Genomic DNA, 26,376 nt, shown 5'->3' with positions numbered 1-26,376 from the left:
GGCACAGCGATCCCTTGAGCCTCAGGAAGGGCGTTGCAGCCCGGGGCCGTGTGGGTGGGCTGCACGGGAGGCAGCCACGGCGCTGCGAGGCGGCCGCACAGGGCCGGGCCGCGCTCTCCCCTCACGGCGGGGGCGCGGCCGCCATCTTGCCCCGCGCGCTCCCCCTTCCCTCCCTTTCGGCGGGAAAAGCGAGGCCCCGCCAGCGGGAAGCGCGCGGGGTTAGCATTGCGCATGCGCGGCGCGCGCCGGCGGGCCCGCGAGCTCCCGCGCGGCGCCGGGGCGCATGCGCGCCGCCGAAGGCCGGCAGGGTTTTGGCGCCGCGTTTCGCTCTCGCCGGAAGCCCCCGCCCCCCCCGCGCGCCCCTGGGAAGTCTCGCGAGAGGCGGCGCGCGGGCGGGCGGTGCAGCTCCCCCAGGGTCGCCTCAGCCGCTCCCGCCGCGCCCGGGCCGCGCTCGCTCCTTCCCTCCCTCCTTCCTTCTTTCCCTCCTTCCTCTCCTCCTGCCGCCCGTCCCGGCGCCGCCGACATGTCCCGCTACCTGCGGCCCCCCAACACCTCGCTCTTCGTGCGGAACGTGGCCGACGACACCCGGTGAGTGGGGGCGGAGCGGGGGCTCGCGCGGGCTGTGGCGGGCTGGCTAGGCCGCGGGCGCGGGGGTCCCCCCGCCGCCGGGGAACGGGGGCGAGCCCGCCCCGCTCCGCCCTCCGCTTCTCCCTTCTCCCTGCCCTGCCTGCCATTTTCCTCGCGGTGCTGCTCGCCGCCCGCCCCTCCACGCGGGTTCGTTTCCAAACAGCGTCCAGGCGGAACAAAGCTGGGCCGCGACAAAGTGAAACTGCCCGCGGCCGCCTTGGGGCGCGTCCAGCGGGGCGATGCTGGGCAGCCGCCGCGCTTCGGGATGCTCCTCTGGAAATGCAGCGTTGCTGCTGGATGGGTGGAAACAGAGCGTTTGTGCCCGAAATTCCTGGCGCGGCCGGTGCCGTTAGCTGCTGGCGGTGCAGGTGGAGTGTTCTGCCGTGGTTGGTGTGTGCCGGGGTCTCTCTGCTCCGAAATCGAGGGAAGCAATGCTTGGTCTCCGTTATAAGAGCCCCTAAGGACTAAACGTGTGCGGTGAGAGAACTTCTCGTAGGGAATTGGAACAACAAAAACAGAGCCTTGCACAGGTTCTTATTTATTCCTCGTATGCTTTTAGTGAGCTGCTGGCTTTCCTCATTTCACCTGGGCAATTTGGTGACCAAAACCACCTTTGGTGTTTGTTATCATCTGTGGAACATTCACACATCATGCCGTGGACAGGATGGAATGGAATGAAATTAAAATCTTTACTTTTTTTCCCATGAATTTGTTCAGTTTTCCAGTAGTTTATTTTACTTTAAGAACAGCTGAGGATGATTACTTCCAAATTCTTTACAGTAACGTGGGTCCTGCTGAGGATTCACCTTAAGCACAGAGTTCTTGGAGGTGGTTTCATTGTGAGATCTCCATGCTGGTGGCAGTTCCCTTCTGCCAGCACTGCCTGTGGAGATTTATTTCCCAACTGGTGCAAGAGAAAGGAAATAATACTAAAGACCAGTAGTAACTCTCACACACCACCTAAACATGGTACTGCATCAATCCCATGCAGGTTTTTGTCCTCAAATGAAATGTGAGGAGCTGATGTGAATAAGAAGCCTCTGCTGAGGAGGGGCTGTTGTTGCAGGGCTGGCTGCAGCTGAGCAGTTTTGTCTCAGCTCTCTAAAGCCAACTCTTTGGAAAAACTATCCCGAGGGCATGAGTGGCTGCTCGCTGAGATCTGTTCTGTTTGATGTGGTTGTGAGTATTGATTATTCTATGGAAATGAGTTTGGGTGACTGGTTTGGTCTCAGAATGTTTATTTGGATCTCGTAATTGATGTTTGTGTGTTGCAAAATCACTGTCGAGGTACTTGAATAACAACAACGATCATTTAACAATCCTTCCTTTCACTTTCTGCATTGGATGAACTGCTCTGCATCACTTCTCAGTGTACATTTGTATTTTGGGGCCGTGCTGAAGGCTGGTTTCAGACTGCCAGGGTGTGCTTGAGCATCCTGAGACCTGAGTGTTCCAGAACAGCTCCGTGTGCTGCCAGCAGGGACCTGCCCAAACCCTTTTCCCCCCAGAAATGCTACTTTCCTCCTCCACCAAATGCTTCCCCAAACCAGGGGTGCAGATATGAACTGTAGATTTGATTTTCTGCCTGTTTGGTTCCTTCTGGGGGGTGCCACAGCCATAGCAGTGTTTGGTGTTGCAGGTCCGAAGACTTGCGCCGGGAGTTCGGTCGGTATGGGCCCATAGTTGATGTTTACGTTCCTCTCGACTTCTACACCCGCCGTCCCCGAGGATTTGCCTATGTTCAATATCCTTTCTTCAGATGGCTCATTAGTGAGGGGTGTTGGAGTTTGAGATTCAAGTTTGTGTAAGAGGTAACCAATCTAAATGAAAAAGCGGTTTACTTTTGTGTTGTATTCATAAGTGTCTTAATTATGTCATGGTGTTTCGTTATTTTTGAAGATTAACTTCTCTCAATTGTTCTTTGCTTTTTTTTGCAAAACTTAAGTCCAGTAATACAAAAGCTTGCTTATGTCACTGAAATTAATATTATATGATTTAAATGAAAATTTGTCACTGACTCAAAATTGTCTAGCACGTTTTTATTACTGGTGTGTAAGTAAAGTTGTGCTTAGCAAAATGTGGCTGCTATTCATTGTTAATTTAACCAATTGAAACTGGAATCACTTGATCAAAATCAGATTGTGTAAAAAATGAGGTGAACTTCTTTCTTTAATATTGTCCCCTAATTTGCTGTCCTCTGTTGTTGCCTCAGAATGTAAAGCTGTACAGTAATGGCGACCCCAAAGAGAAAGCATGAAAGAACCTTTAGAGTAGAGTTCAACAATTAAGGCAAGTAGACAAGCCAAAGACCTCTTAAGGATCAGGCTTGAAGAGAAGGGAGAGTTTGGGAAAAGAAAAAATAAAGAAAAGCTGGAAGAAGGACAAGCCATAATGGGAGACAAAGCTTCGCTTTATCTACAAAAGGGGGAAAAGGTTGTTTTTCAAAGTTAAAGATAAAGCCATCTGTCATTTTTGGCCAAGCATCTCATGACAAGTCCTTCTGACAAGCACTTAAAGAGTTAAAGGTCAAGATGAAGTTGAATGGTGGCCAAGATTAAAGGAGTCATACCTGATGTATCCTACAGAATAACAGTTTTTCTTCTGTCTGTCATGTAAGCAGTAATTTGATGAATTATTCTGGTTTAGTCCATTGACAAAACCTGTAATATTTCTCTTGGGAGTGCTACTGTAACTGTGGTCTGAATGAAATGGAAGTTTCTCTCCTGCTGAGGAATGAGCAGCCTGGAGGGGAAAGGCAGCTCATTGTTCTGGGTCCCACGAGCTGGAATTAGGGGTGTAAATTCCAGCATTAAACAAATGTCTGTCACTGTACCTCGGCCCTGGGTGGCAGTGCAGGGCTCCCAGTGTCTGCTCTCTCTCACACTGGGGACACTCTGCACACAGGGCTGTGACCTGACATCACTTAAACCTAAAATCAGTTGTTGAAAACAAAAAGGAGAGCTTTATTCCAATTCCAAAGTTAATATTTACTGTTGGTATGCCCAACATAACTTAAGAACTAGGGCTTAATTTTAATAACCTCAATGTAGTGGAGAGAACTAAATGACCATTAACAAGTGTGTTTTGAAAGGGTACCTTTGTTTTCTTTGCATAAGTACAAGTGGGAGAAGAAAAAAAATTAAGAGTATCACATAGCAAGTGCTTGCTGATGGATAAATTCATGGTCATATTACAAGATTTGAATTTTATAACAGGACTTCTCAGATAGCTGGTGGTTAATTTAAAAAAAACACTAGTGTGTAGAGTAGCATGACAAAAAAGACTTAAAACGTGGCTGTAAAATGAGAAAATAACTTGCAAATTTTTGTTTTAAATACCAAATGTGTTAAACTGCTCAAATTGCCAAGTACCTTAACACTGGCCACATTTGAAGATGTCCGTGATGCAGAAGATGCTCTCCACAACTTGGATCGGAAGTGGATTTGTGGTCGGCAAATAGAAATCCAGTTTGCACAGGGGGACCGCAAGAGTAAGTGCTGATTTATCTCACCTGGGTTGAGCACCCTGCACGTGCTGCCAATTGTTGTGATGTGTTCTTATTGTGTGTAAATAGCACATGGGTGCCCTGCCTTTCATCCCCTGACTGTTAATGACTCGTTTAATTACAAATGGATAAGTACAGCACACAGTCATTCTTTGGAGCTTTCCGTGCAGCTCTGTAGGATTGAGGTGATGTCTTCATTTTCATTTGGCTTCAGGATAAAAGTCAGTTTCAAGTTATCTCAATTCAAGGTGGAGCAGAAGTTGTATTTTCTGAACAGATAAGTGTAAAGAGAATGTAGATGTTTTAAATCTGTTGTTTGTGTTGCAGGGACATACAGATTTGTAAAACCTGGCCCAGCCCTGTTGGTCTAAACCAGGACTCTAATACTCATGTGATGCCTGGGAATAAAAAGACCTCAAAGGTCTTTAGTCACAGCTCTCAGAGAAACAACAGTCCAGTTCTCCCTCAGGTCCTCACAATTAACTCTAATGGAGTCAAGGGAAATTCTTCACTCCAAAGGACAACTTTCTGCCGTGTGTATAAACATTGGGGTTTCTAACGAGTTTCTGGGCAAAATTAACTGAATCCACCTTAGTGTATTGTAAGCAGCACTAAAAATTTAAAATTTGAAGCAGTTTAGTACAGAGGATGTTTGTTACAATGTGCTTAAAATACTTAGAGCATGGTCTTTAGGTTTGAATTTGATACAAAGGAAGGATAGCTATGGTGCTTAGAGGAAATACAGTGGAAGACTAATAGGTTCATTCATTGTTAATTACTTTAATAACTAAGCTGCAGAGTGAAAGTGAATTGTTTCACTAGGGGTTCCTTTTGGAATCATACTTCCCTTTGTGTGGCATCCACCAAAGCCTTTGGATAAGCTGGGCCTTTAATCATTAAAGACAGCTGTGGATCAGGTGTGATGATGGTGCTGTGCAGTCAGGAGAAAGTGTTTCATTAGCTTTCACTCACTGGGTAAATTCAGGAATGTCAGAATGTGTCAGTCATGGCTCTGACCTGCTGTACCAGTTTCCAGCTGGCCTGAAATCACCTTGGCCAGCTCTGTGTTCTGGTTTTATGGAGCATTAGTCCTTTCTGACTGGTTTTGAGGGGTTTTTTTGTTTGTTTTGCTTTCCAGATTTACAGTGCCCCCAAGGCTGCATTAGTGTGTGTCCAGTGGCTCAAGCAGCACAAAACAAATGGCACAGAGCAGCCTCTCCCTGTCCCTTCATAAACATCAAATCACAAATGAACCTTTCTGCTCAACACCAAATGCATGGCTTAAACCTTGAGGGGAAAAAGTAGGGCATCATCTTCACCTGCAATATTGCTATTTTTACAGCACCAAACCAAATGAAAGCCAAGGAAGGGAGAAACCTGTACAGTTCTTCTCGTTACGATGACTATGACAGATACAGGCGCTCCAGGAGTCGCAGCTACGAGCGCAGGCGGTCCAGGAGTCGCTCCTTTGATTACAGCTATAGAAGATCCTATAGTCCCAGAAAGTAAGTGTAGTGTGTGGGGCTGGCCTCAGCTGCACGGCACAGACACACCACGCCCACTGTTTAATTGTTTCAGTTTGCAATAATCTTTTTTTTTCTGTCGTGGGAGTAACCGCTGGGAGTTGCGTACCTTGCATGCTGCGTCTGATCAGGAATAGTGAATGAAAGGGTTCTGTGCTGCTTTGGAGAATAACTAAAAGAAATGCACAGCTTGAAAGTAGAATGTGTTAAGTGTTTGTACGTTGACGTAGGTATCTGTCACCGTTTACTTTTTCTGATGTACCTTTTTAGCAGTAGACCTACTGGAAGACCTCGTCGTAGCAGAAGCCATTCGGACAATGATAGGTAAAAACCACTTTTTACACCCTTTCAATTGCAAGCTAGATCACTGTATTCCTTTAACTATAGGTTTAAAAAAAAGTTTCTCCTGCAAAAACGGTAAACAATTTTTAATGTGCTAGATGTGTGAGAATAGTGTTTTTACATTCAAATCTCCTCTCTCCCCTTTATTCTGATAGGTTCAAACACCGCAATCGATCTTTTTCAAGATCTAAGTCCAATTCAAGATCACGATCCAAGTCACAGCCCAAGAAAGAAATGAAGGCTAAATCACGGTCTAGGTCTGCATCTCACACCAAATCTAGAGGCACCTCTAAAACAGATTCTAAAACACACTATAAGTCCAGCTCAAGATATGAGAAGGAGTCGAGAAAAAAAGAACCAGCTAGATCCAAATCACAGTCAAGATCACATTCTAGATCTAGGTCAAAATCCAGATCGAGGTCTTGGACTAGTCCCAAGTCCAGTGGCCACTAACAGTGTATCCATGTTGGTTTAGGCATGTAAGATTCATTTACACACAGTTCAGTTTACTTAAATTATCAGGAATATGATGTTGCAACAGTGCTAAAAAATATTTTCTTTGTCAGTTTTCCCTGTAGCCGACAATGGTTGAAATTAAAACAGTGTTGAGAAGCCACAGAGAGAGAGAGGGAGAGGGAGAGAGTTTGTCCACTTGGTTAAATGTCATGGGCAGCTACTGATTTGGTTGTGGTGTCTCTATGTATATTTTTGTAAAGATTTGCATTTTTAATGCTTAGATATTTGGTGATGACTTGGTTGATCGTAACTTGCAACATTGTCCTTTTACAAATGTCACACCCATAGAGAAATTGGTACCAGTTTGTGCTGGGCAGCTAAACCAGCTGTTTAACTGGTTCTTCAACTCTGTAAACTTTGTGAGGAAAAGGAAAACTGGACAGCTGTAGTGCAACACTGGCTGCTGGGAAATCAGCCTGGCAGTTTGTTTCCATGGCTCCAGGGCAGGTTTCAGTGTTCTCCGTGCCCACCAGCACCAGCAGGGTGGCACAAGGAGCTCTGTGGAGGGAGATGGGGGAGATTTCTCTTTAGCCTGCTGTCTGGAGAGATGGTACTAACCTTGCATGCACGCCATGGGCAGAGAGCTGCTCTTGGAGCTGCTCAGAGCCTGTGCAGTGTTGTGACCCCTCGGGATGGAGGCTTCACTGCCTCTGCCCTGGCTGCTGCTGCTGGATGTGAGGGGAAAACCCACCTTGCAATGGAAAACCTAAATTCAGATTTCAGCAAACGGCAGAGCAACTAAATATTAGGTTGTGTGTACATTTTATGCAGTTTTTTGTATCTATTCTCAATTTTAGTGAGCAGTTAACCTTAAAGTTGCTTAGTTTTGCTGCTGTTAGATACAAGTAGATCGTTTCGAGTTGTGTGTGTACAGTATATAAGAACTAAACTTTTATGCCAATGACTCCTGTGGTTAGTTGGTGTATTCATAGGTATCAAACTGTAGCCATCTCCCTGGGTTACCAGGCTTGCTTGCTTTTTACACAGCAAAAAAGCAGTTGGTCAAGCAAGTCTGAATCACTCCTTCCTCAGAATGGATAGTGGTTTGGCTACAAGATTTCATTTTCCTTCAGAACAAATGTTTGAAGTTGGATATGAACAAGAGCTGCATCTCTAGTTATGTAGTTTATCACTAATACAGTATATTTAGAAAATTGAACGTGAAAAATAACAAACCCAGTGTGTACTCCTACCGGTATTTCTCTAGAAGGCAAGTTCCTTTGTTATGGAAATGGCTTTTGGCATTGTTTTTTTTTTCTACTTACTTTCAAAAGCCACCATCAAACACTTAAGTGTTCCTCACTGTCTGATGTCTGAAGCATATAAAGACATTGATTTCCAAAAGTTCCTTTTCAGAGAAATGTTTTAGGGTTTGGGTTAGTGTTCCAGCAGGGCCTTTAAAGATGGCTTTGGGATCTCGGCAGTGGAACGTGCTTAGGAGTTATCCTAGAACCTTTGTACATTTAATAGTATTTCTGACTTTTTCTTTACTGTTTGCAGTTAATGTTCATGTTCTGCTATGCAATCATTTATATGCACGTTCCTTTAATTTTGTAGACTTTCCTGGATGTATAGTTTAAAAACAGCAAAAAGTCTATTTAAAAACTGTAGCAGTAGCGTGCAGCTCTAGCAGAGGAAAGTTGTGGGATTAAACTTTGTATTTCCTTTCTTATAGAGGCTTCTAAAAAGGTATTTTTATATGTTCTTTTTAACAAATATTGTGTACTACCTTTAAAACATCGATGTTTTGATCAAAATAACTAAAGACCCAGCTTATTTTCTGCTTGCTGTAAATTTAGCAAACATGCTGTAATAAAAAAATGAAGGAAATACTGATCCACTGGAATTATTGTAGCATTAGAATTTGACTCCAGAGCATGGTTAGGAGTAGAGCTATGCATCCCTTATGGAGTGAAATCCTTACTATGGTATTTCAGTAAAGGCAGGAATTTTTCATTTAGTGTCTGAATAAATGTCACTTCACATTTTTGAAGGGGTACAAGACAAACTGAGAACACTAAGCATAAGTTGTACTCTAACATATTGAATTTTCTTTGCCATTAACTTTCATTATTGCTGGATGGACTTGCCCCATAGGTTATGATTCAGATATTATTAGCCAAGTTATGAAACTACTTAAAAGCAATGACTGAAGGTTCATACAGAAGCAAAATTACAGTATCACCATAACAATTTGTAATTGCCATAACCAAACTGGTGCCAGCAGTGGTTCTGTGGGAGGTGGCAGCAGGGATGGAGCTGCCTCCTGGCACTGGTGTGTGCCCAGCAGAAGGTTCTGCCCTGAAAGACAAAAATCCTCTGTAAAGCACAGAATTGCTTTCATAAACCCACTGTCATCCTTTATGAGTCGAGCTGTGATTAATTCTGCTTCTAGCAGCAGAGACCCCCACTCTTTTCAGATTTATTTATGTATATAAATATAGTCTACATGACTAACTGCTGCTTGAGAGGGGTCCTGGTGACTGAGTGCTGGGGAGAGCGTGGCCGTGCCTGCCAGGCCTGCAGGGGTTGCTGTGCTTGGAACTGGAGCTGCAAGGGTGGGAGGAGGGAGGAGAAATCTCCGTGTCCAGGCAGAGTAACAGTAACTGTTCCGTAACTGTTGTGTCAGCATGTCCTTATATTGTGTGCCTCAGCATTTATGTATAGCACCGTTTAATTTTTGTTTGAAAAGCCAGATCATTGCAAGTATAATGTAGTGTCTGCCAGTTCTGATGGTTCTTTCTTTCTCTCCCAGAGGTAGGACTAAACTTTGACTTGACTTGTGTATATGAACAAGCCAGAAAAGCCGAACACAAACCCACGATGTTTCAAGAGTGCATGAATAAAGATGTTGTCCTAGTTCTTGCTCCCATGGAAAAATTGTGAAGAAGCTGTTCTGTGGGCCTTTCAGTTGGGGACGAGTTAGCAGGATGTGGCCAAAAGGGCAGGGAATGTTTATGCATTCATGCAAATCAAGCCACAGCCCATCTAGATAACATCTCCCTTCCTTGATGCAGGTATCCCAGTCCTGCCCTAAAAAAAGCAGGAGCCTGTCTTGTGCAAGCTTCCTGCAGGTTATGCACAGCTGGAATGCAAGAACTTTGCAGGCTACAAAAGATCATGTCTAGATCTCTTTCTTTTGGAGTCTCAAGAACGGTGGGAATTACGTTTTTCTGTGGTAAATCTAGATTTTGTCATTCCTGCAAAATTTGTAGAATTGAAGTAGTGTGTAAAAACAAACCTCTGCTGAAATTCATGGCTGTGCTCCAAAATATCTGCAGCGAATCGATTGGTGTCAGCAGTCATAGAAGGCTCTATTGGAACTTCTTTTTCACCTAAAGTCCATGCACCCAACTGGTAATTAAAAATCTTCAATTTAGTGCTTAAGTAGCTGGGTGTTTAATTAGGGACTCTGATAGACTGGTCTCTGGAAGCTCAATGTTATCCTTTCTATGTCTTATCAAGATGTTTAATGTACAGTATCATGGTTTTACTCCAAGTGGAATCTTTTGGTTTTAATGTTGTTTGGAGCTCTCTGCTTGGACAGAGCTTTTTTTGCTGCCTGCTGAGTCTGGTGCCAGCTGGGCTGTGCTCAGAGAGGGGCACTGCTGCTGGGGCCGTGCCAGGGACGGGCAGATGAACGTTCTGACCTACAGAGGGATAAAATTGACACATTTCTAGGCCATGATCGCCCATTAAGAATTGCTGGTTTTCTCCATTTATCTTGTAACTTGCTTAAAAAAGTCTGTAGCCCATTGCTATAATATTTGTCTAAAGATGCTCTTGCTGCTGAGACTATTGTAGGAAGGGAAGACTCTGTACCCTGTAGTGTGTTTGATCGGAGATGCTGATGTTTTTATTCACCCCCATCCTTTCTTCCTGAGTTTTGTGTTCCATCTGTGCAAATAACCCTGTGAATTGGGAATAAAATGTACAAGTTTTGACTATAACTCGAGAGCACCTTCTGACTTAATTAATCCAGCTGTAGTGTGTGGGAGACGGAGCCCCAAGCTTTTGGTTTTGTCAGGAACATTAATTAGTGTTAATTCTCCAGCCCTGTGTTCCCTAACCACTGGAAAGGCATGAAGGAGAATGCTGCAGCTAAAGAAACCTCCCTCCAGAAGGGAACTGCCAACAGGAGGTCATCCCACTTTTCCATTTCCATCTGAAAACAAAGAGATACTTTTAGGGGGTAAAAAAAAAAGTTTATTTAAATGTTTTGTTTCCAATTTGTACAAACATCATCAGTACTTGACAATTTGAAGTGGAGAATAGATAATTAACTGGGATACAGACTCTGGTGAAGGTCCAGGTCACAACACAAGTTTAGAGACTGCCAATTCCATGTGATTTAGAGCAATAATTTTGTAAACATTCAGCTCAGCTGCCACTGCATTTGGAATGTACAGAACGACACCTCCAAACATTTCACAAGCTGCAAAAGGCCTGTTCAAATTAAAGCACTTTTTTTTTGTAATCCTTGTCTTTTGAAAGCAGCCTGGCTGCTCCTGGTGTCCCCCTGCAGCAGGATCAGCTGGAGGGGGACAGCACAGGAGCCACCTGCCCTGACCCTCTGCCCAGGGGTTTGAGCAAAGATGGGACAAAATGTTGTTTTACAGAGCATTGATGCATTTCAGAAACACAGAATGATTACAATCCTTCAATTTACCAAGCACCTGAACCCAGGCATTTGCAACTCTTGTGAAACACTTGATTTGGAACATTTCAGTGTTTTTTCATCACTGAACACACTCCTCTCCTACACATTCACAACAGGAGGATCTCGGATCTGAAACTCCAGCAGCTTTTTTTTTTTTTTTAAATTTTTTTTCTTTAATTTAAAAAAATCTAAATAAGCATTTTTTGCACTGATTTTACTTCAAAAAATGAGATTAGAACCAAATACAATGTGCATATTCATTGCATGTGAAGTGCAAGGGCACAGCCACAAATGTCTTTTTTTTTTTGTTAATTTTTTTTTAAAACAAAATATCATTTTTTTTAAACCAGGCCACGTACTCAACATGGTCATCTTACATTCAGCAGTTTTGTACTAAAAATACTTCTGTGCAGGAAAGCCCAGCAGAAATTTACATATGCTACAATGTTTTACATGTATTTACATGGCTCTGTCTTCCCTGTGAGAACATCTAACACCTGCCCCAAACTATTAATTGTTACAGGGGAACCAATTTAAGACCAAACTAAGGAACTACTCCACCTTTTTTTTTTTATAAAAACTGATACAAAAATGTGGTTTAGAACTCCTCAGTGCCGTGGGCACACAAAGCATTTGGGGGAGCTTTTTTGGCAGTCACCTGGCAATGCAAGGTCTTTAGCTGGCACTCTTGGAGATTCCTGGGAAGCACAGCTGGGTCTGCCCGAGGAGTTCTTCCAGAACATTCCAGCTGGGAGTCCGGGCTTGAAACGCTCACCCACCTCTGCAGGAGTGCCACTAAAGCTCACAGGGCAGGGAGGGAATCAGCTGTGCCTCCCTGTGTGCCCAGGTGGAGGTTTCTGCTCTGCAGAGTGCTCAGCAAATCTCACACCAGCCTGAAAAGCAGCAAATAACCTGACTAAAGTTCTCAGTGCGTTTTTGTTTTCAGTTCATGCTGCATTAAGTTAGGTAAAAGGTGGTTTTCTAACAATTCAAAGCCACAATTCCAATTTTGGCACACAGTCCCATTTATTCTTAAAATACAGTAAATGGTGACTGCTCAGGATTTGATTGATTTACAAGAAAATATCTATTTCACAGTGAGGTGAACACAGCACTGAACTTTTGAGGTAAAAGATGAGGGGAATGTAAACTTTCACCCCTCTCCAAGTGACTAACTACATGCAGCAAGAACACCTGGTCCTGGCACACCTGGAGTTTGGAATAGCAATGCTCAAATCTGAAACCCTGACCGTCGAAATTGCTTCTGAAATCACACCAGTCACACCTCAGGCCTGGACTTTCAGTAAGGTTTTGAGCTGAAATGTCATTATTTCCTTATCAGAAGGTTTAAAAGAAACAGGTACCCAGTGGCTTGGTGGCTTAGGCAGAACACTTGGGGAGGGTGGCTCGCTGAACTTGGCTCCAGCATAGTTCTGGTTGCTCTGAGGGGTGAACAACAGGTTGTGATTGGACAGAGCAGGGTTCCAGTTGGGGTTCTTGGGGAAGTGAACGTTGTTCTTCCCCCCTTTCTGCATGGCCTGCCATGCACCAGGAGAGGAGCTGCAGCCGTGGCCTCTTTCCTTCTTCACGTAGGTTTTCATCTGAGAGTTGGGGTCTTTGCTCTTCTGCCTGTTTTTAAGTTGCTGATGGTTCTTGGTGGTGTTTCTAGACTGGGGAACGGGAATGTTGTATCTTTCTCCACCGCCCATCTTCAACTTAAATGTCACCTAAAAACAAAAGGAGTCAGGATAAGTCTTTGTTACTTTTTTTTTATTTTTTAAGAAAGTATTTCAGAGAATGTTTAAATTTCAAGCAAAGGGACAAAAATCAACCTAAACAAAACTCACTCTAAACATACCACCTCTGTCCTGAGAAAAGGTCTAACAGGAGGAATGGCACTGACAAAACCTTTCTCAGAAAAAGGAGAGTCAGATTTAATCTGTCAATATTATTGAGTGCTGGAGACATTTAAATTCAGCCTGGTAGCACCTAAAGATTGGGCAAAGTTTGCACTGATAAAGCCACTGCCCAGACTTCCTGGTAAGTGTAAGAATTGCTCTGATAAACTCAAAATGAACTGGAGAGTGCCTCACGTGGAGCAGATTTCATGGAATTCCCAAAGCCCATGCCCAGACTCCAGCACAGCACACTCAGCACTTCCCTGCTGGCTCTCCTGCAGTATTTATTTCCCCTCTCCCACCTCCATTTACCTCTCAGTGGTCTTCTCCGATTCCACACTCTCCAACTCCTGCCCCCTTTCTTGCTTCCAAGCCTGAAAGAAGAGGTGCTGCCTTGTGCTGGACTCCTTCCTTTGGCTGGGAATAGAAGTTTTCATGGGCTGATGTGCTGTCTTCAGCCAGGGAGCCGAGCCCAACATCGGATTCTCGGCACAGAAGCTCCAAGGGAGAAGTCCTGCTGCAGAAACGAAAAAGAAATTTCAATTCAGATTATGGAAACAACTGTTTCATTTTGGGGTGGAAAGAAGGGCAAGCGGAAATAATTCAGAGTCTGCTGTGTCTGTTTATATGTTAAAGACAACAACATGCTACAAACAAAACCCCAAAACCCCACCCAAAAAGACACAGCTTTGTCTTTCTCTACTCACATAAAGTTCACCACCACACTTAGCATATCCCAAGTAACATTTTGCTCATGCTTTGTCTTATAAAGCATTTTAACAATCAAGGACTTTGTCCCTTTTGTTTCAGTAGGGAAAAAATAAAGTACAATGGAAAATACTTTGGGAACGGGGACCAATACAGGAACTGCCTACAGTGCCCAAACCCTTCCCCAGCCATCACAGAGCTCCATTTGTCATCTGTCAGCTCTTTCTTTACCCTTCGTTAGCAAAGTAATTCCTTAATAACTCTTACACTAACTTCCTGGTTTGCTCATGGCTTGTCTTTTCCTGGGATCTCTGAGATTTTAATCTTGACGCGCTCGAGTCCGTTCAGCCCCTGTCACTGTCCAGCCGCAGCAGCCCCCTGCCCATCCCTCCCAGAGCTCCAGCGGAGCCGCCCATCTCCACTTCCAGCTTCCGCCTGTTTGGACTGAAACCAGAAGCCGAGATAACGTCACCGGCCCCGGCCCTGCTGCCCTCTGCTCCCGCTGACCGGAGCTTCTTCGCCTCCGAACTTTCTCCCTTCTCTCCCCGACAGCTGAGGGCAGCCGGGACCCCCCGTCCCCCTTCCCCAACAACGGAGCACAACATGGCGGCGGCCGCGCCCGGCCCTTCCCGCACCGCTCCGCCCTTACCGACTTCTGTCCGCTCCGCTCGCCCACAAGCACGGACACACACACACACGGCCCTCCGGGAACCGACCCCGCGCTGCTCCGCCGTCACCGTCCGACCCCCGCCCCCAGAGCCCGCTCCGCACTGCCCCGCACTCTCCCTCACAAAATGGCGGCCGCGTCCTGCGCCGTTTAACACCTTCTCCTTCCTCCCCCCTCCGCGGGGCCGCGCGGCCGCAGCCAATGGGAGCGCGGCGCTCTCGCGCTCCGCCAATGGGAGCCAAGCCCCGCCTGTTGCCAGGCGGGCGCGGGGCAGAGCGGCGGCGGCGCGCGGGCGGGCGGGGCCGCCATTTGAATCCCCTCACGAAGGGCAGCGCGGGAGCGGTCGCCGCTCTTTGTCCCGCCCGGGCCGGCCCCGCCACCGGGCACCGCCCGCGGCACCCCCGGCCCCTCGCCACAACCCCCCGGACACGCTGCCAGCCGCGCCCCGCCCGCGGATTAGCACAACAAACATGGTGGGGAACGCCCCCGCCAGCTGCCGCTGGGGGCTTCAAAGAGGTGAAATAATTAACAAAAAAAAAAAAAAAAAAAGGAGAAAAGCACAAAACACCCGGCTGTGCGAGCGAGGGGCGTCGAGAGAAGGGATTCAGCGAACAAAGAGTAAAATCCACCTCCCGGAGGTGGCCGCAGCGTTCTGATGCCAAATGGATGGTCTCGGGTTTGATGTACCCATGCCCCAGCCTGCATTTAGTTACAATATTTAATGTTTAAATTTAAAGTATTGAAAGCGACGTAGAGGGGTGTTTCAGCTCAAAAGACAGGGAAGATACTCCCCAGGTTTAAAACAGCGCTGTGGGTATGCAGAGACCCCGGCAGTGACTGCAGTTTGTGTTTATATTCACATTCTCGTATTTTGCCTCAAAGGATCGTTTCGAAGAAAAAACCCACGAGGTTTGGCCTTTGCCATGTGTAGGATGATTAAAAATTAGGTGTACATAAGAAATTTGCACACGAGAGAGTGTTCCCTGGCCACCACTGAGAGGCCAGTCTAGCACTGTGCACCACATTAACGGCTGAAAAAAGGAAGTTTCAAAGAAAATGGAGAAGAACGAGTCCAGTTCCAGCCCCACCAAGTCAGGCCAGTACTTTAAAACAACAAATGAACATTCAGAGTTTTTATTTTGAAGACCCTGGTTTCATTGAGTGACCCTGCATTTTTAGTTACAGAAGGGAAAAATTCCTGCTTTATCCCCAAAACAAAACTGTTTCCTTACTGACCTGATGTTACAGGGCTGTGACCCAACCCAAGTCAAGGTAAAGACTCTAAATAGAAGTTTGTATTTATCGTGCAGTTGTTTAAAAAGCCAGCATATATTTTAATACACAAGATATGTTGACATACCCAAGCCCAGACCTTTGTTCCTATTATTTATTGTATGTTAGCACAAAGCCAGCTGAAATTAATTTGTTTTCCTCCCTTTGCTTTGGATTTCTTGGCACAAAGTAATGGCTGAGGTCCTTGTAGCAGCTTTTTTTGTCTTTAGATGGAAGACAACAATATCTGCTGTAAGCCTGGAAATTCCACTCATTAATTAACAACTCTCCTACAATGCACATCTGCAGAATTTTGCTTTGTTTCTATCTCTGGCGTGTTTATTTCTGCTAAAACACAATCTCACCCCAGCGTGTGGATGTTCTCAGGCCAGGACGTGTCAGTGGGATTAGGAAACAGCATTTTGCAGGCTGCAAATGTTCTGCTCTTGTCTGGGCAGCACAACAGCGTGTACTTTTCAGTTCAGAACAAGGATGACACAAGGTCTGGCTGTTTGTCCTCGCTATCTTTGAGATAATTAAAGAAACATCTTGTCTTCCAGAGCTGGTTTTGGGGTCAGGCTGACACACTGAGCCTGGGGGAGCAGGGAGTGTCAGTGATAAGCCATTCCTGAGTTTGTGCAGGAACTGTTCCACTGAAACAAATCCAGTCATTTGGAGGCCAAGCAGGAACACGGGGGTATTTTTTAAATCAAAAGGAAAAATACCCCAAACACCACAAAGTCCAGCTTGCAAAATTCTGTGTTTCACTCTTCAGCTGAAGAACCCTGGCTGTTTCCTCCCTGGAGTGGAAGGAAAGGAGATGTTCCCTGAGCTGTGGGAACCACAACAGACAGAAGCACTCGAGTTCCTGCTGCAGCCTGAAGACACAGCACAGACTGAATGCTGAGGATCTGTCTCAGCCCTTTCTCATCACCACCCGAGATTCCTTCAACAGGAGCTACTTCACTCCTTCAAATGCTGAGTTTTAAACCCTCCTCCTTTTCAGAGGTCTCGATGTGACATTTGTGACTCCTCAGCATGTGACACTGCGTCACCCTCAGTTACTCACGGGCAGACTGGGATATTTTATCTGCCTCCAGGACGGTGCTGTGCTCACCCTGATGTGCTGCAGCCCCAGAGGCAGAGCCCTCACACACAGAGCTCCCAAGCCCACCCTGCTGTGCCACGTGGGGACACACTCAGTGACCTGCACTGCACCCTCTCGTGACCTGCACACAGCAGGGACAGCAGCTTTCTGTTGTGCAAGTGTCTGCTCTGTCTGGATTATTCCACTTCCTCCAGGTACTCCAAAGATGGCTGCGATAAATCCCAGCTTCCCTCGTGTTCCCAGGGAGCTGTGTTCCCCAGATCCTGCTCAGCTCCCCACCACGCTTCTGCTGCCACGGTGACAGCACCTCAGAGCTTTCCCCAGCCACCTTTATTTTTCACTCAGCACCTCCACTCCCTCTCAGAGCAAACATTAATCCAGCCCAGGGAAGCAGCTCCATCTGTGCTGGCACTGCCACAACCAGCAGGTCCCAGTGAAGACAAAGCCTCCAGAGCTTCATTAGCCCCAAATTAAGATGCTCCCAGCTGTGGCTGAGCTGGATCTCAGCACACACACGCTCCTGCCCGGGTGTTTCAGTGGAGCTGCTGAGCGTGGATGCTGCAGGAAGTCTGCAGCACGGATGACTCATTTGTTAAATCAGCAGTGAACCATTGCCCCAGTTTTATTCCACAGTGACGAGTTTCCGGCAGTGGGTGACTTTCAGTAAACGCAAGATGTTTACTTTGTGTGGCTCCAAGAGCCCCGTGACACACTTGAAACTCGTTAGACGTTTCCACCTGAGCCAAACATTAACCAGATTGTTAATCTAAGTTTCCTCATGAGGGAAATGTGCGAGTTTGTGTTTTCTTTAAAACCTGCATGAAAGCACCGGGTGTACAGTAATGTTTAGAGTATCCTTTATTCTGCCTGGCAGAGGACCCGTGTTCATTAAATAAAGCTCAGGATATTCACAGCAGTGAGCTACAGGAACTGAGCAGACATTTGAACCTCTGCAGGGTAAACAGAGAAGAGGCTCAAGAACCCAAACAATGTGATAAAACCACACATTTTTATCACTTAAATCTCCTTGTAAGTATATTGATATAAGCTTTAGACATGAATTCAGTTGGTGTCCACCAGCACCTGAGTTAGATCAGCTCCAGAACACAAGTTCCCTCCTCTGCACTGCTGGAGCTCGAGTGTGAGATCACATCCAGCACTGCACTGGTGTGTGTGGGTGTGCACAGCACCCAGCAAGCAGCACCAGGAGTAAAACCACACCAGACACCGACACAGCACTTAGCCAGACCCCGAGCCTGGGGGGTCTGAAGCGGCTTTGTCCCAGCTGACAGCTTTTCCCACTCTGGAGAACAAACACATCCAGGCACGACGGCCGAGTCACACCCTGTTTTCTGCCTCAACAGCTCCGCGTTCAAACCCACAGCGGCTCTGAGTCACAGGGCCCTGCAGGAACCTTCAGCCCGTGGAAATCTGTAAATCAATATGCCTGCTTCACGTCCTAGCAGCAGGAAAACAGTTCTACCTGAACCCTTCCCTCCACAAGGGCAGCAGAGAGGTGTTTGTGCCGCAGGCCAGGGCACAGGAGAATCCCTCAGCCAAGCCCTGTTTGCTCAGGAGCTGTGCTGGACACAGCAGTACAGCTGGGGTTTTTTCTGAGTGTTTTCTCTATGAGTGCAGTAAAGAGTCACTCACCGTGGCTCTCTGAGTCACACCTTGTCAAGGTGAGCAGTGCCCGGCCCTCAGCCCCATCTGCACCACCCCGTTTCCAAATTCAGCCAGCAAACACAAGAGTCAGAGGAAGAGGAGCAGTCCCTGTGCCCGCACAGCACAGACACCCTTCCAGCAGGGGCTGGTGTCTGAGTGTCCCAGCACAGCCCCAGGGCTCTTCACTCTGCTCTGCAGACAGAACACCACTCCTGAGCAATACCAGTCCCTTTCCTCAGCATTGCTTCACCCCTGGGTGTGGGGTGTTCCCAAAGCAGGGTTATTCCAGCAAAAATCCTTTACATTACAGGAGTCAGCTCTCATGGTTTTCCTTTAGTTTGGAGGACAATTTTTGCTATAAATCAGAGTCAAATTAAAAGCTTCTAACTGTGCTGCCATAATATTTCTTTCCTATAACACACATTCCTGTGACACAACAGTTCTCCCTGCAGACAGAGGAAACTTGTGTCTGTATTTCATAGGATGCTGCTGGATGGGAAGCTGTGTCAGAGAAGGGAATAATTTGGGATTGGATGCTGCTGTTGGAACTCAGGACCAGCATAAAGAATCTTTCTGTTTTTCTCCTGCTCTTTACAATCTTGTACCTGCTCCTGCAAATTTCTCAGTTCCTGGAAACAGAAATGGAAGAATTATTGTTTGAGACAGAGCTGAGAACCCACCATCTCCTGTGCTCACACCACAGTGATGCCGCTCATCGTCAGTGGTGTCCAGACGCTCTCCCAGCCCGGAAGGGTCGGGCAGTCCCTGCAGAGCCAGGGACCCCCCTTTTCCCGGCCGGGGGCCAGGAGGAAGCGCTGAGCTCCCGGCTCTGCCTCCTCCTCAGGCTTTCCCCTGGAGAGGGCAGCCGAGCACCGCCGAGCTCCGGCGGCTGCTGCCAAACCCCTGAGCGCAAGGGGCAGGAGGCAAAGCGGGACTTGGAGAGGACGGGGTGTGACCGCTCGTGGTGCCACCGAATGAGGGACTGGGATCGGCTCTGCCTCCTCCTCAGGCTTTCCCCTGGAGAGGGCAGCCGAGCACCGCCGAGCTCCGGCGGCTGCTGCCAAACCCCTGAGCGCAAGGGGCAGGAGGCAAAGGCAAATTTGGAGAGGACGCTTTGGCATCACCGCTCGTGATGCCACCGAATGAGGGACTGGGATCCAGCAGGAGGGAAAGTTGAGTTCCCAGCTGCAGAAGCGAGGTGCTGGTGCTGGGATGGGGCTGTGGGGTGGCCCTGTGGGTGGCAGGGCGAGGTAAGGAGCACCCAAGGGCTGAGGATCACATCTTTGCTTCGCTTCCAGGGCTCCCCACTACAGCCTGTATGTTACATCCAACTACAATGTGGCCAGTTCCTTTGGGATCTGGGGCCAGCTTGCCTGTCCCCCCTGCCGCGGTGACACTGTCCCTGGTGTCACCCCGCAGGGCAAGCTGTCCCTGCTTTCCAAAGGCATCATCTCAGCCAGGCAGCTGCTGCCCAGCCGAGGGGGAAGTGGAGGAAGGATGAAGGACGGATGGGAGCAGTACAGCAGCGACCACAGCCCCTGCAGCCCCTCTGACCACAGGGATGCTGTAGCTGAAGACCTTAAGGCATTTTCCTTCCACTTGAAGAGAGAAAATCACCTCGTTCCTCTGGCATGAGCGTACGGAGAAATTCAGTGGCACAGGTGAGATTTGTGCTGCTCATGGAGCTGCAGGCACAGACAGCAGATTTCTGAGCTTGCCCTTAGACCTGCACACAACCAGGTACATCCAGATTTTTCCACATCTGCCTCCTTGCTTCTTTCCTCCCCATACTCTTCCATGTTCCCAGAGAAATCAGGAGGAGAACCTGAATGTCTCTTGCCTCAAACTCTGCAGCTACATGGAGAAATGAGAGGGACTGGGAGGACAATTTCAGCGAGCCAGAGGGTTTGGGTGGTTGTAGATGTGGCACGAGCAGGCAGCAGAACACAACACCCAGAGGAGAAGGGAGGAAGGAAAGAAAACCCGACACACATTCTGCGAAAGAATGTGACAGAGAGCGAGGAAGCAGAGGAAGGATTCACACTGCTGGATTTCCAACCCAGGGGAATAAACCAGAATGGTTCAGCAAACCCAGATGAAACCAGAAGTGCCGTGAGAGGAGAGGGAAGCAGCGCTGCCCGCAGCTGCAGCAGCTGCCCTGAGAGCCAGAGCCATGGGAAGCCCCCGAGCGTCGGTGGGGAGGTGAGTGCTTTGTGTTTGCTGACCCACAGCATCCTGCAGCCCTGGGCTCCTTTTTCACACTGGAACACATCACCCCTGAGAGCCCCGGGTGCTGCCATGCTCAGGGCAGGCTGGGGAGGCTCTGCTGCACCGGGAGATTCCTGGGATTCTCTGTCAGCTCTTTGGGGTAAACTGCAAGGCAATGTGTAACAGAGGGTGGGAAATTGGTTTTTAGGATGGATCCTTTCTTAAGGAGAAGATGAAAGGTAAGTGCTTCATAGCAGACTGTGGGTTAACTCTTTACAGCTGATTTGGGGAATTTTTGATGTTGGAACTGGAGTGATGGGACAAGGGGGATTGGGTTCCAAGAAATTCTTCCCTGTGAGGGTGGGGAGGCCCTGGCACAGGGTACCCAGAGCAGCTGTGGCTGCCCCTGGATCCCTGGCAGTGCCCAAGGTAGGTTGGACGGGGTTTGAAGCAACGTGGGATAGTGGAAGGATAGCACTGGATGGGCTTTAAGGTCCCTTCCAGCCCAAAGCATTCCCTGATTCTCTGTATTTCCAGATGTCTCATGGGGATGTGATGCTGAGTGCAGTGTTTATGATGGTTTTGGTGCAGTGAGAGCAGCCCTGGTTTGCCCTGCTTTGTACCCAAACTGGCACTTGCAGCTGCTCTGCACCCACCCCTGGGTTTCACTGTCCCCTCAGGCAGTCACACATGGGCAGAGCTGATAAATAATCAAATAATCTTCAGTGTGACCTTTGAGGCAGACAGGTGTTACATCAGGGAGGGAATTCCACTCGGTGTCATTTCATGTGGTCAGGACAAACCAGGGTAAACAGCTAATTCCAAAATAATGGAAAAACTTCTGCAACTAAACCAGAAAATCACATATAAACTAAAATGTTTTTAAAGCAAAAGATACTTTGCTTCTTCAGCAAGTGAAATTTTCAAGCATTAGTGACAACTTTTTGCATAAATCACCACACTTGTTCGTAGTAGGTGATCATTTAAGACATTTTCTTATATTGTAAAGCTCAAAACTCTCAGATATTCTGAACATGAAATATTCAAGAGCAGCGCTTTCAGAGTGCTGCAGGCGCAATGCACTGGCTGACTGCAGCAGGAAAATTGAATTTTACATTATCTAAGCTAGTGGTAGGTAACTTTTTAATCAGCAGGATGCTGTGCTGGCTCTGTGAAGGCAGAAGGATCCCAAGTGGAGCAGGGATGGTGCTGCTGCAGGGCACTGGAATCAGCCACAGCGAGGAGCTGAGGAGGAAAAGGGCTCCTGCATTTGGAAATTTAATTTCCCCCAAAGCCAGCTGGAGCTCTTAGGCTGGAGTGAGCGGGCTGGAAGCAGAGTGATGGGAGGGGAGGTTTCACTTTGCAGTCACTGGGGCTGTATCAGGAATTGTTGCATTCCCAAGTATCTTATCTGGGTTCTGTCCCTCATAACTCCTCATTCATTCACTGCTGTTTGCTGGGGCTCTCTCTTGTTGCTGGGGGGTTCCCCATTGCAAGGACACCTTATTTTGGCAAAATGTTCCCTACCCTGGGCCTTCCTGCTGGCAGGAGATGCCAGAGTTCATCCTGTGCAGAAGCTCAGGCTGAGCAGCTGCACTTCCAGGGAGCCAGCCCCTCTGTGCCACAGCCCCTGCAGCTGGAGGAGGCCACCAGGCACTTGGCTCTTTCTTGTTGAGCTGAGCTGTCAGCCCATGGGACTCCCTGGGCTTGCCTGGGGCTGGAATTCCCCAGGAGGTGGAGATGCTGCTCTTGGAAAGGGGGTTTCCACCCTGGAGGTGGGATTTGCCCCATGGGGGATGCTGCAGGTCAGCTCTGCCCCAGCAACCAGATATGGGCTGGCACTTTTCCCAGGAGCTAAGCCAGGCAGGGGGCAGAGGCCAAGGTCAAACAAATCTAGAGGCCCATCTGACAAGAGGAAAATGTCCCCTGGGCAGAAAAAAGCAGCTTTGTGCCCAAAAAAGCCAAAAAATGAGGGACGGGCAGTGCAAGGAGAGGAGCTCTTGGCACTGCCTGTGTTTTCATGCTCGTGCAGAGGAGCTCTGTCCTGCCCTCAGGGACACGGGAGCTGCAAGGAGGGTCTGGGGAGCAGAGATCTGTCCTTGTCATTCAGCCTGAGACAGAACAGGGGGAGGAAGATCAGGGCTGGCTGATTGCTGTGAGCCCAGCACAGACTTTGAAGCTGAGGCTTGTCTGAGTTTTTGCAGCTTAGTGCAGAGAGCTGGGCCAGGACAGGCAGCACAGGAGTTATTTTAACATTGTAAGCAGCATAACATCAGGGATGGCATTTTGCTGCCTTCTCCCTTGCCTGGTGTTCAGTGGTTTCCAGGCTCCTAAGGATGTTAGCTGGATATTGCACAACTGCAGGTTTGAGGATTTATGATGGTCCTGGGAATGCTGGCTGCAGGTAATGGATGCCAAGGTGATGCTGGAGGCTGCTTAATGAAGAAATGTCTTGGTTTGGATGCTGGGCTTTGGCTGGGGAGGTTTGGAAACTCGAGGCAGTTGGTCCCTGGTGAGCCCTGCTGTATGAGAAGTCCATCTGTCTGCTAAATCCATCTCTCTCCAGAGGGAGGGATGTTGTCAGGTTTAATAACAGCAGTTGGTAATTCCTGCTGCCTGTGAGGTGTTCCTGAGAAGGGCTGCAGGAAACGAGAGCGCTGAGGTCTGAGGGCAACACCCTGCCCCTGTGTTGTTACCCCATGCAGGAGCCTGATGTAAGAGGAGGGCAGCTTGCTGCAACAGCCAGCCACACGTCAGCCCAAAGTCCAGGACTCCTCCAGCCTGGAACACCAAGAAATCCCAGTGAGGATTGCCCTGCTGGGCCTGAAACCTGCACTGAGCTCCTGCAGCCACTGCTGCCCCTGAAACCTGCACTGAGCTCCCTGCAGCCACTGCTGCCCCAGCCCTGAAGGCAGCAGGAGTCAAATGTGGGGCTGGGGCTCTTCTCTGTCACCTCCTGGGCAGCCTCTCGAGTCATTGGGGGCATTTTGCAACTCCTGAAACACAGGAAGGGAGATGAGTGTGGGGGAGATCAGTGGGGAAGGAAGTCCCCAGGCCATTATAAAGCCATGTTTTCTAAACCCATCCCTGCTGAGATGTCGTGCACAGAGGTTTGCTGGGCAGTGCTGGCTGGTGTCACCTCCAGCAGCAGCTGAATTTCACACAGGTGGCTGGAACCCACAGCCCTGCCCCTGCTCTGTGGCTGTCACACATCCTGGCCTGCCTCGTGTCTTTGGGACATTTCCTCTTTCACAAGAGAGCCCAGGCAGTGAGGGACAGTGACTTGTTTGTTCTGGGGGAAAGGGAACGCTGTCAGCTCTGTGCTGTCCTCCAGCAGAGGGAACTCACGATCCCACTGCCTGCATGAGGGATCCTGGAATCTTTTGGGAAGGGGGGTCCTGTTCCATGGGCCCTGAGCAGTGAATCCTGGAGGAGTGCTAAGAGTTGGCCCAGGATTTGTACAATTCTCAGCGTTGCTGCTTCCCTCTTGTGGTGTACCACCGAGGTGGTCCAGCCAGGGTGCCCCTGGGCTGAGGGAAATGGGTCTCAGCCAAACAACCAGTGGGACAAAGCCTGAGAAAAACATGGAACTTGGTTCCAGCATTGGGGCTGTGGACCTGAAAGCAGCTCTCTGTGGGCTCATTTCATTTTGCTTGCTTCCCTCTAAAGGGAGGGAAGTGTCTGCTTGTTAAGTCCTCTTCACCTCCACCTTTTTCAGAGCATCTGAAGAAGTGCAGAAGGAAGCAGAGGGCTCTCTGTGAGCTCCCAGCTCCAGGTGACCACCATGGATTCCTGCAGGATACCTGCCAACGCCTCCAAGTGCAGTGGGAGCACCATGGAGTGCTTCATGGTGCTCAGCACGCAGGCACAGAAGATAAGCATTGGCATCCTGTGTGGCCTCTTTGGGACAATGTGTGTTTTTGAGAACTCCCTGGTGCTCTACCTGATTTTCTCATCCCCTGGGCTCAGGAAGAAGCCTTCCTACCTCTTCATCGGCAGCCTGGCCCTGGCTGACATCCTGGCCAGCATCATCTTTGTCTGCAGCTTCGTGAACTTCCACGTGTTCAACGAGGTTGGTTTCTCCAAGGAGGTGTTCCTGCTGCAGCTGGGAGGGGTGAACACCTCCTTCTCTGCCTCCCTCAGCAGCCTGCTGCTCACAGCCCTGGACCGCTACATCTCCATCAGCCGGCCCTCGGAGTACAAGCTCCTGATGACCAGGAGAAGAGCCTGGATGGCCCTGGCAGTGCTCTGGCTGACCTGTGCCACCATTGCTTGCCTGCCCCTGCTGGGCTGGAACTGCTGCGTGCTGGATTCCTCGTGCTCCGAGCTGTTCCCCTTTGTGGATGACAATTACCTGTCGGGCTGGCTCTGCTTCGTCGTGGTGCTGCTGGGCTGCATCGTCTACGCCTACGGCCACGTGCTCTGGAGGGCTCGCCAGCACGTGGCCTACATGGAGCAGCACCAGGCACAGGCAGGGAAGCAAAACACCCGGATGAGGATGGACGTGATGCTGGCCAAGACCCTGGCCATGGTGCTGGCTGTCCTGATGCTCTGCTGGTCCCCCGTGCTCGTGCTGATGATCTACAGCGTCTTCGGCAGGCTGAGCCACCGCCTGCGCAAGGTGTTCGCCTTCTGCAGCACCCTCTGCCTGCTCAACTCCATGGTCAACCCCATCATTTACGCCCTGCGCAGCAAGGAGCTCTTCTCCTCCCTGAGGAGGGTGTTGTCCCACTTCAGGAGGCAGCTGAAGGCCCCTGAGGAGAGCCCAGAAGCAGAGAGCACCCACAAGTCCTCCGTGATAGAGACCGTCTGCGAGGACACGCACGCCATGTAGGGAGGCACCGTGGGAGATCCACCCACTCAGCCTGCAAGGAACAGTCTGGATCACTTTTCTTTTTATTTTCTCTTCTGATGGGAGTTGAGGGATCAGCTGTGATGTGGAGACAGCTCCTGCTGATGTCACCCTTCAACGCTGGGACATGAAGTGCACCGACTTTGCTCTCAGGCACAGGTTGGGATTGTTGGGGTGTCCTGTGCAGGACCAGGACTGAATGGTCCTTGGGGTGTCCCTTCCAGCTCAGCATATTCCATGATGCTGTGATCATCTCCCACCAGGGGAGGTTCAGGCTGGACATCAGCAGGAATTTCTCATGGAAATGGTGGGCAGGCTTTGGAAGGGGCTGCCCAGGGAGGTTTGGAGTCCCCATCCCTGCAGGTGTCACCTGGACGTGGCACTCAGTGCTCTGGGCTGGTGACAAAGTGAGGACTGGGCACATCTGGGACTCGATGGTCTTGGAGGGCTTTTCTAACCCCTCACTGTGGTTTAAGGACTTGGCCAGAGCTGGGGCAGGCAGGACCTTGCAGGCAGCACATTTCTTCAGGCAGGTTTCAGGAGAACTGACCGAACCACACGGGTGTTTGTGGGATGTTATGTGATTAAACATACAAGCCATTTTCCAGGGTTTTCTTCCTTTTCTTTCCCGGTGTACAAAGTTCTCCAGGTGACAAGGTTAAGCCCAAACTGGGGCAGATACTTTGAGCATGAGGAACTTGACTGGGGTTGTTTTTCTGCAAATTACGCAAAAGCAGCACTTTTAGCTGAATGGACAATGAAGTGGGACAGGGCCCTTCACCAGTGACCTGGAGCAGCTGGGCTCCTGCCAGCTCCCAAAATGCC

At 48.8% G+C, this 26,376-nt stretch overlaps 3 protein-coding genes across 10 annotated transcripts; 2 read left to right on the top strand and 1 right to left on the bottom strand.

Annotated features, from left to right (window-relative positions):
- Positions 1-348: 348 nt before the first annotated feature.
- SRSF10 (serine and arginine rich splicing factor 10) lies at positions 349-10,463 on the top strand. 6 transcript variants are annotated; one of them, XM_039733557.1, is made up of 7 exons: positions 358-588; positions 2,267-2,371; positions 4,014-4,117; positions 5,475-5,637; positions 5,926-5,979; positions 6,153-6,254; positions 9,269-10,463. In XM_039733557.1, the coding sequence occupies exons 1-7, from the start codon at positions 524-526 to the stop codon at positions 9,285-9,287; spliced, it is 612 nt and encodes a 203-aa protein (XP_039589491.1). In that variant the 5' UTR covers positions 358-523; the 3' UTR covers positions 9,288-10,463. The 6 variants fall into 6 exon arrangements, with proteins under 6 accessions (XP_039589490.1, XP_039589489.1, XP_039589491.1 ...); XM_039733560.1 differs by lacking the exon at positions 358-588 and adding an exon at positions 2,840-3,239 and having other exon boundaries at positions 2,301-2,438; positions 3,996-4,117; XM_039733556.1 differs by lacking the exon at positions 9,269-10,463 and having other exon boundaries at positions 349-588; positions 5,929-5,979; positions 6,153-8,343.
- A 237-nt stretch (positions 10,464-10,700) lies between these two features.
- PNRC2 (proline rich nuclear receptor coactivator 2) lies at positions 10,701-14,586 on the bottom strand. 3 transcript variants are annotated; one of them, XM_039733561.1, is made up of 3 exons: positions 14,429-14,586; positions 13,384-13,588; positions 10,701-12,900 (listed from the first exon to the last, which is right to left on the bottom strand). In XM_039733561.1, exon 3 carries the CDS (start codon positions 12,880-12,882, stop codon positions 12,460-12,462), a length of 423 nt encoding a protein of 140 aa, XP_039589495.1. In that variant the 5' UTR covers positions 12,883-12,900; positions 13,384-13,588; positions 14,429-14,586; the 3' UTR covers positions 10,701-12,459. The 3 variants fall into 3 exon arrangements, with proteins under 3 accessions (XP_039589495.1, XP_039589496.1, XP_039589497.1); XM_039733562.1 differs by having other exon boundaries at positions 13,384-13,585; positions 14,429-14,578; XM_039733563.1 differs by lacking the exon at positions 14,429-14,586 and adding an exon at positions 14,047-14,215.
- Positions 14,587-20,227: 5,641 nt separating this feature from the next.
- CNR2 (cannabinoid receptor 2) lies at positions 20,228-26,154 on the top strand. The gene is made up of 2 exons (XM_039733717.1): positions 20,228-20,693; positions 24,418-26,154. Exon 2 carries the CDS (start codon positions 24,484-24,486, stop codon positions 25,531-25,533), a length of 1,050 nt encoding a protein of 349 aa, XP_039589651.1. The 5' UTR covers positions 20,228-20,693; positions 24,418-24,483; the 3' UTR covers positions 25,534-26,154.
- The last annotated feature ends 222 nt before the right edge of the window (positions 26,155-26,376 follow it).

The sequence above is a fragment of the Passer montanus genome, unplaced genomic scaffold, assembly GCF_014805655.1.
Source record: "Passer montanus isolate IOZ18808 unplaced genomic scaffold, ASM1480565v1 scaffold89, whole genome shotgun sequence".
Taxonomy (NCBI): Eukaryota; Metazoa; Chordata; class Aves; order Passeriformes; family Passeridae; genus Passer; species Passer montanus.
The sequence above is the reverse complement of the archived record's forward strand: the minus strand, read 5'-3'. Positions and strand labels throughout refer to the sequence as shown.

Excerpts from the sequence above, each read along its gene's own strand:
- CNR2 (XM_039733717.1), top strand. The coding sequence starts at position 24,484 with ATGGATTCCTGCAGGATACCTGCCAACGCCTCCAAGTGCAGTGGGAGC.
- PNRC2 (XM_039733561.1), bottom strand. The coding sequence starts at position 12,882 with ATGGGCGGTGGAGAAAGATACAACATTCCCGTTCCCCAGTCTAGAAAC.
- SRSF10 (XM_039733555.1), top strand. The coding sequence starts at position 524 with ATGTCCCGCTACCTGCGGCCCCCCAACACCTCGCTCTTCGTGCGGAAC. Across the intron at positions 4,118-5,474 it reads TGCACAGGGGGACCGCAAGA|CACCAAACCAAATGAAAGCC; the intron begins GTAAGTGCTGAT and ends CTATTTTTACAG. Across the intron at positions 5,980-6,152 it reads AGCCATTCGGACAATGATAG|GTTCAAACACCGCAATCGAT; the intron begins GTAAAAACCACT and ends TTATTCTGATAG.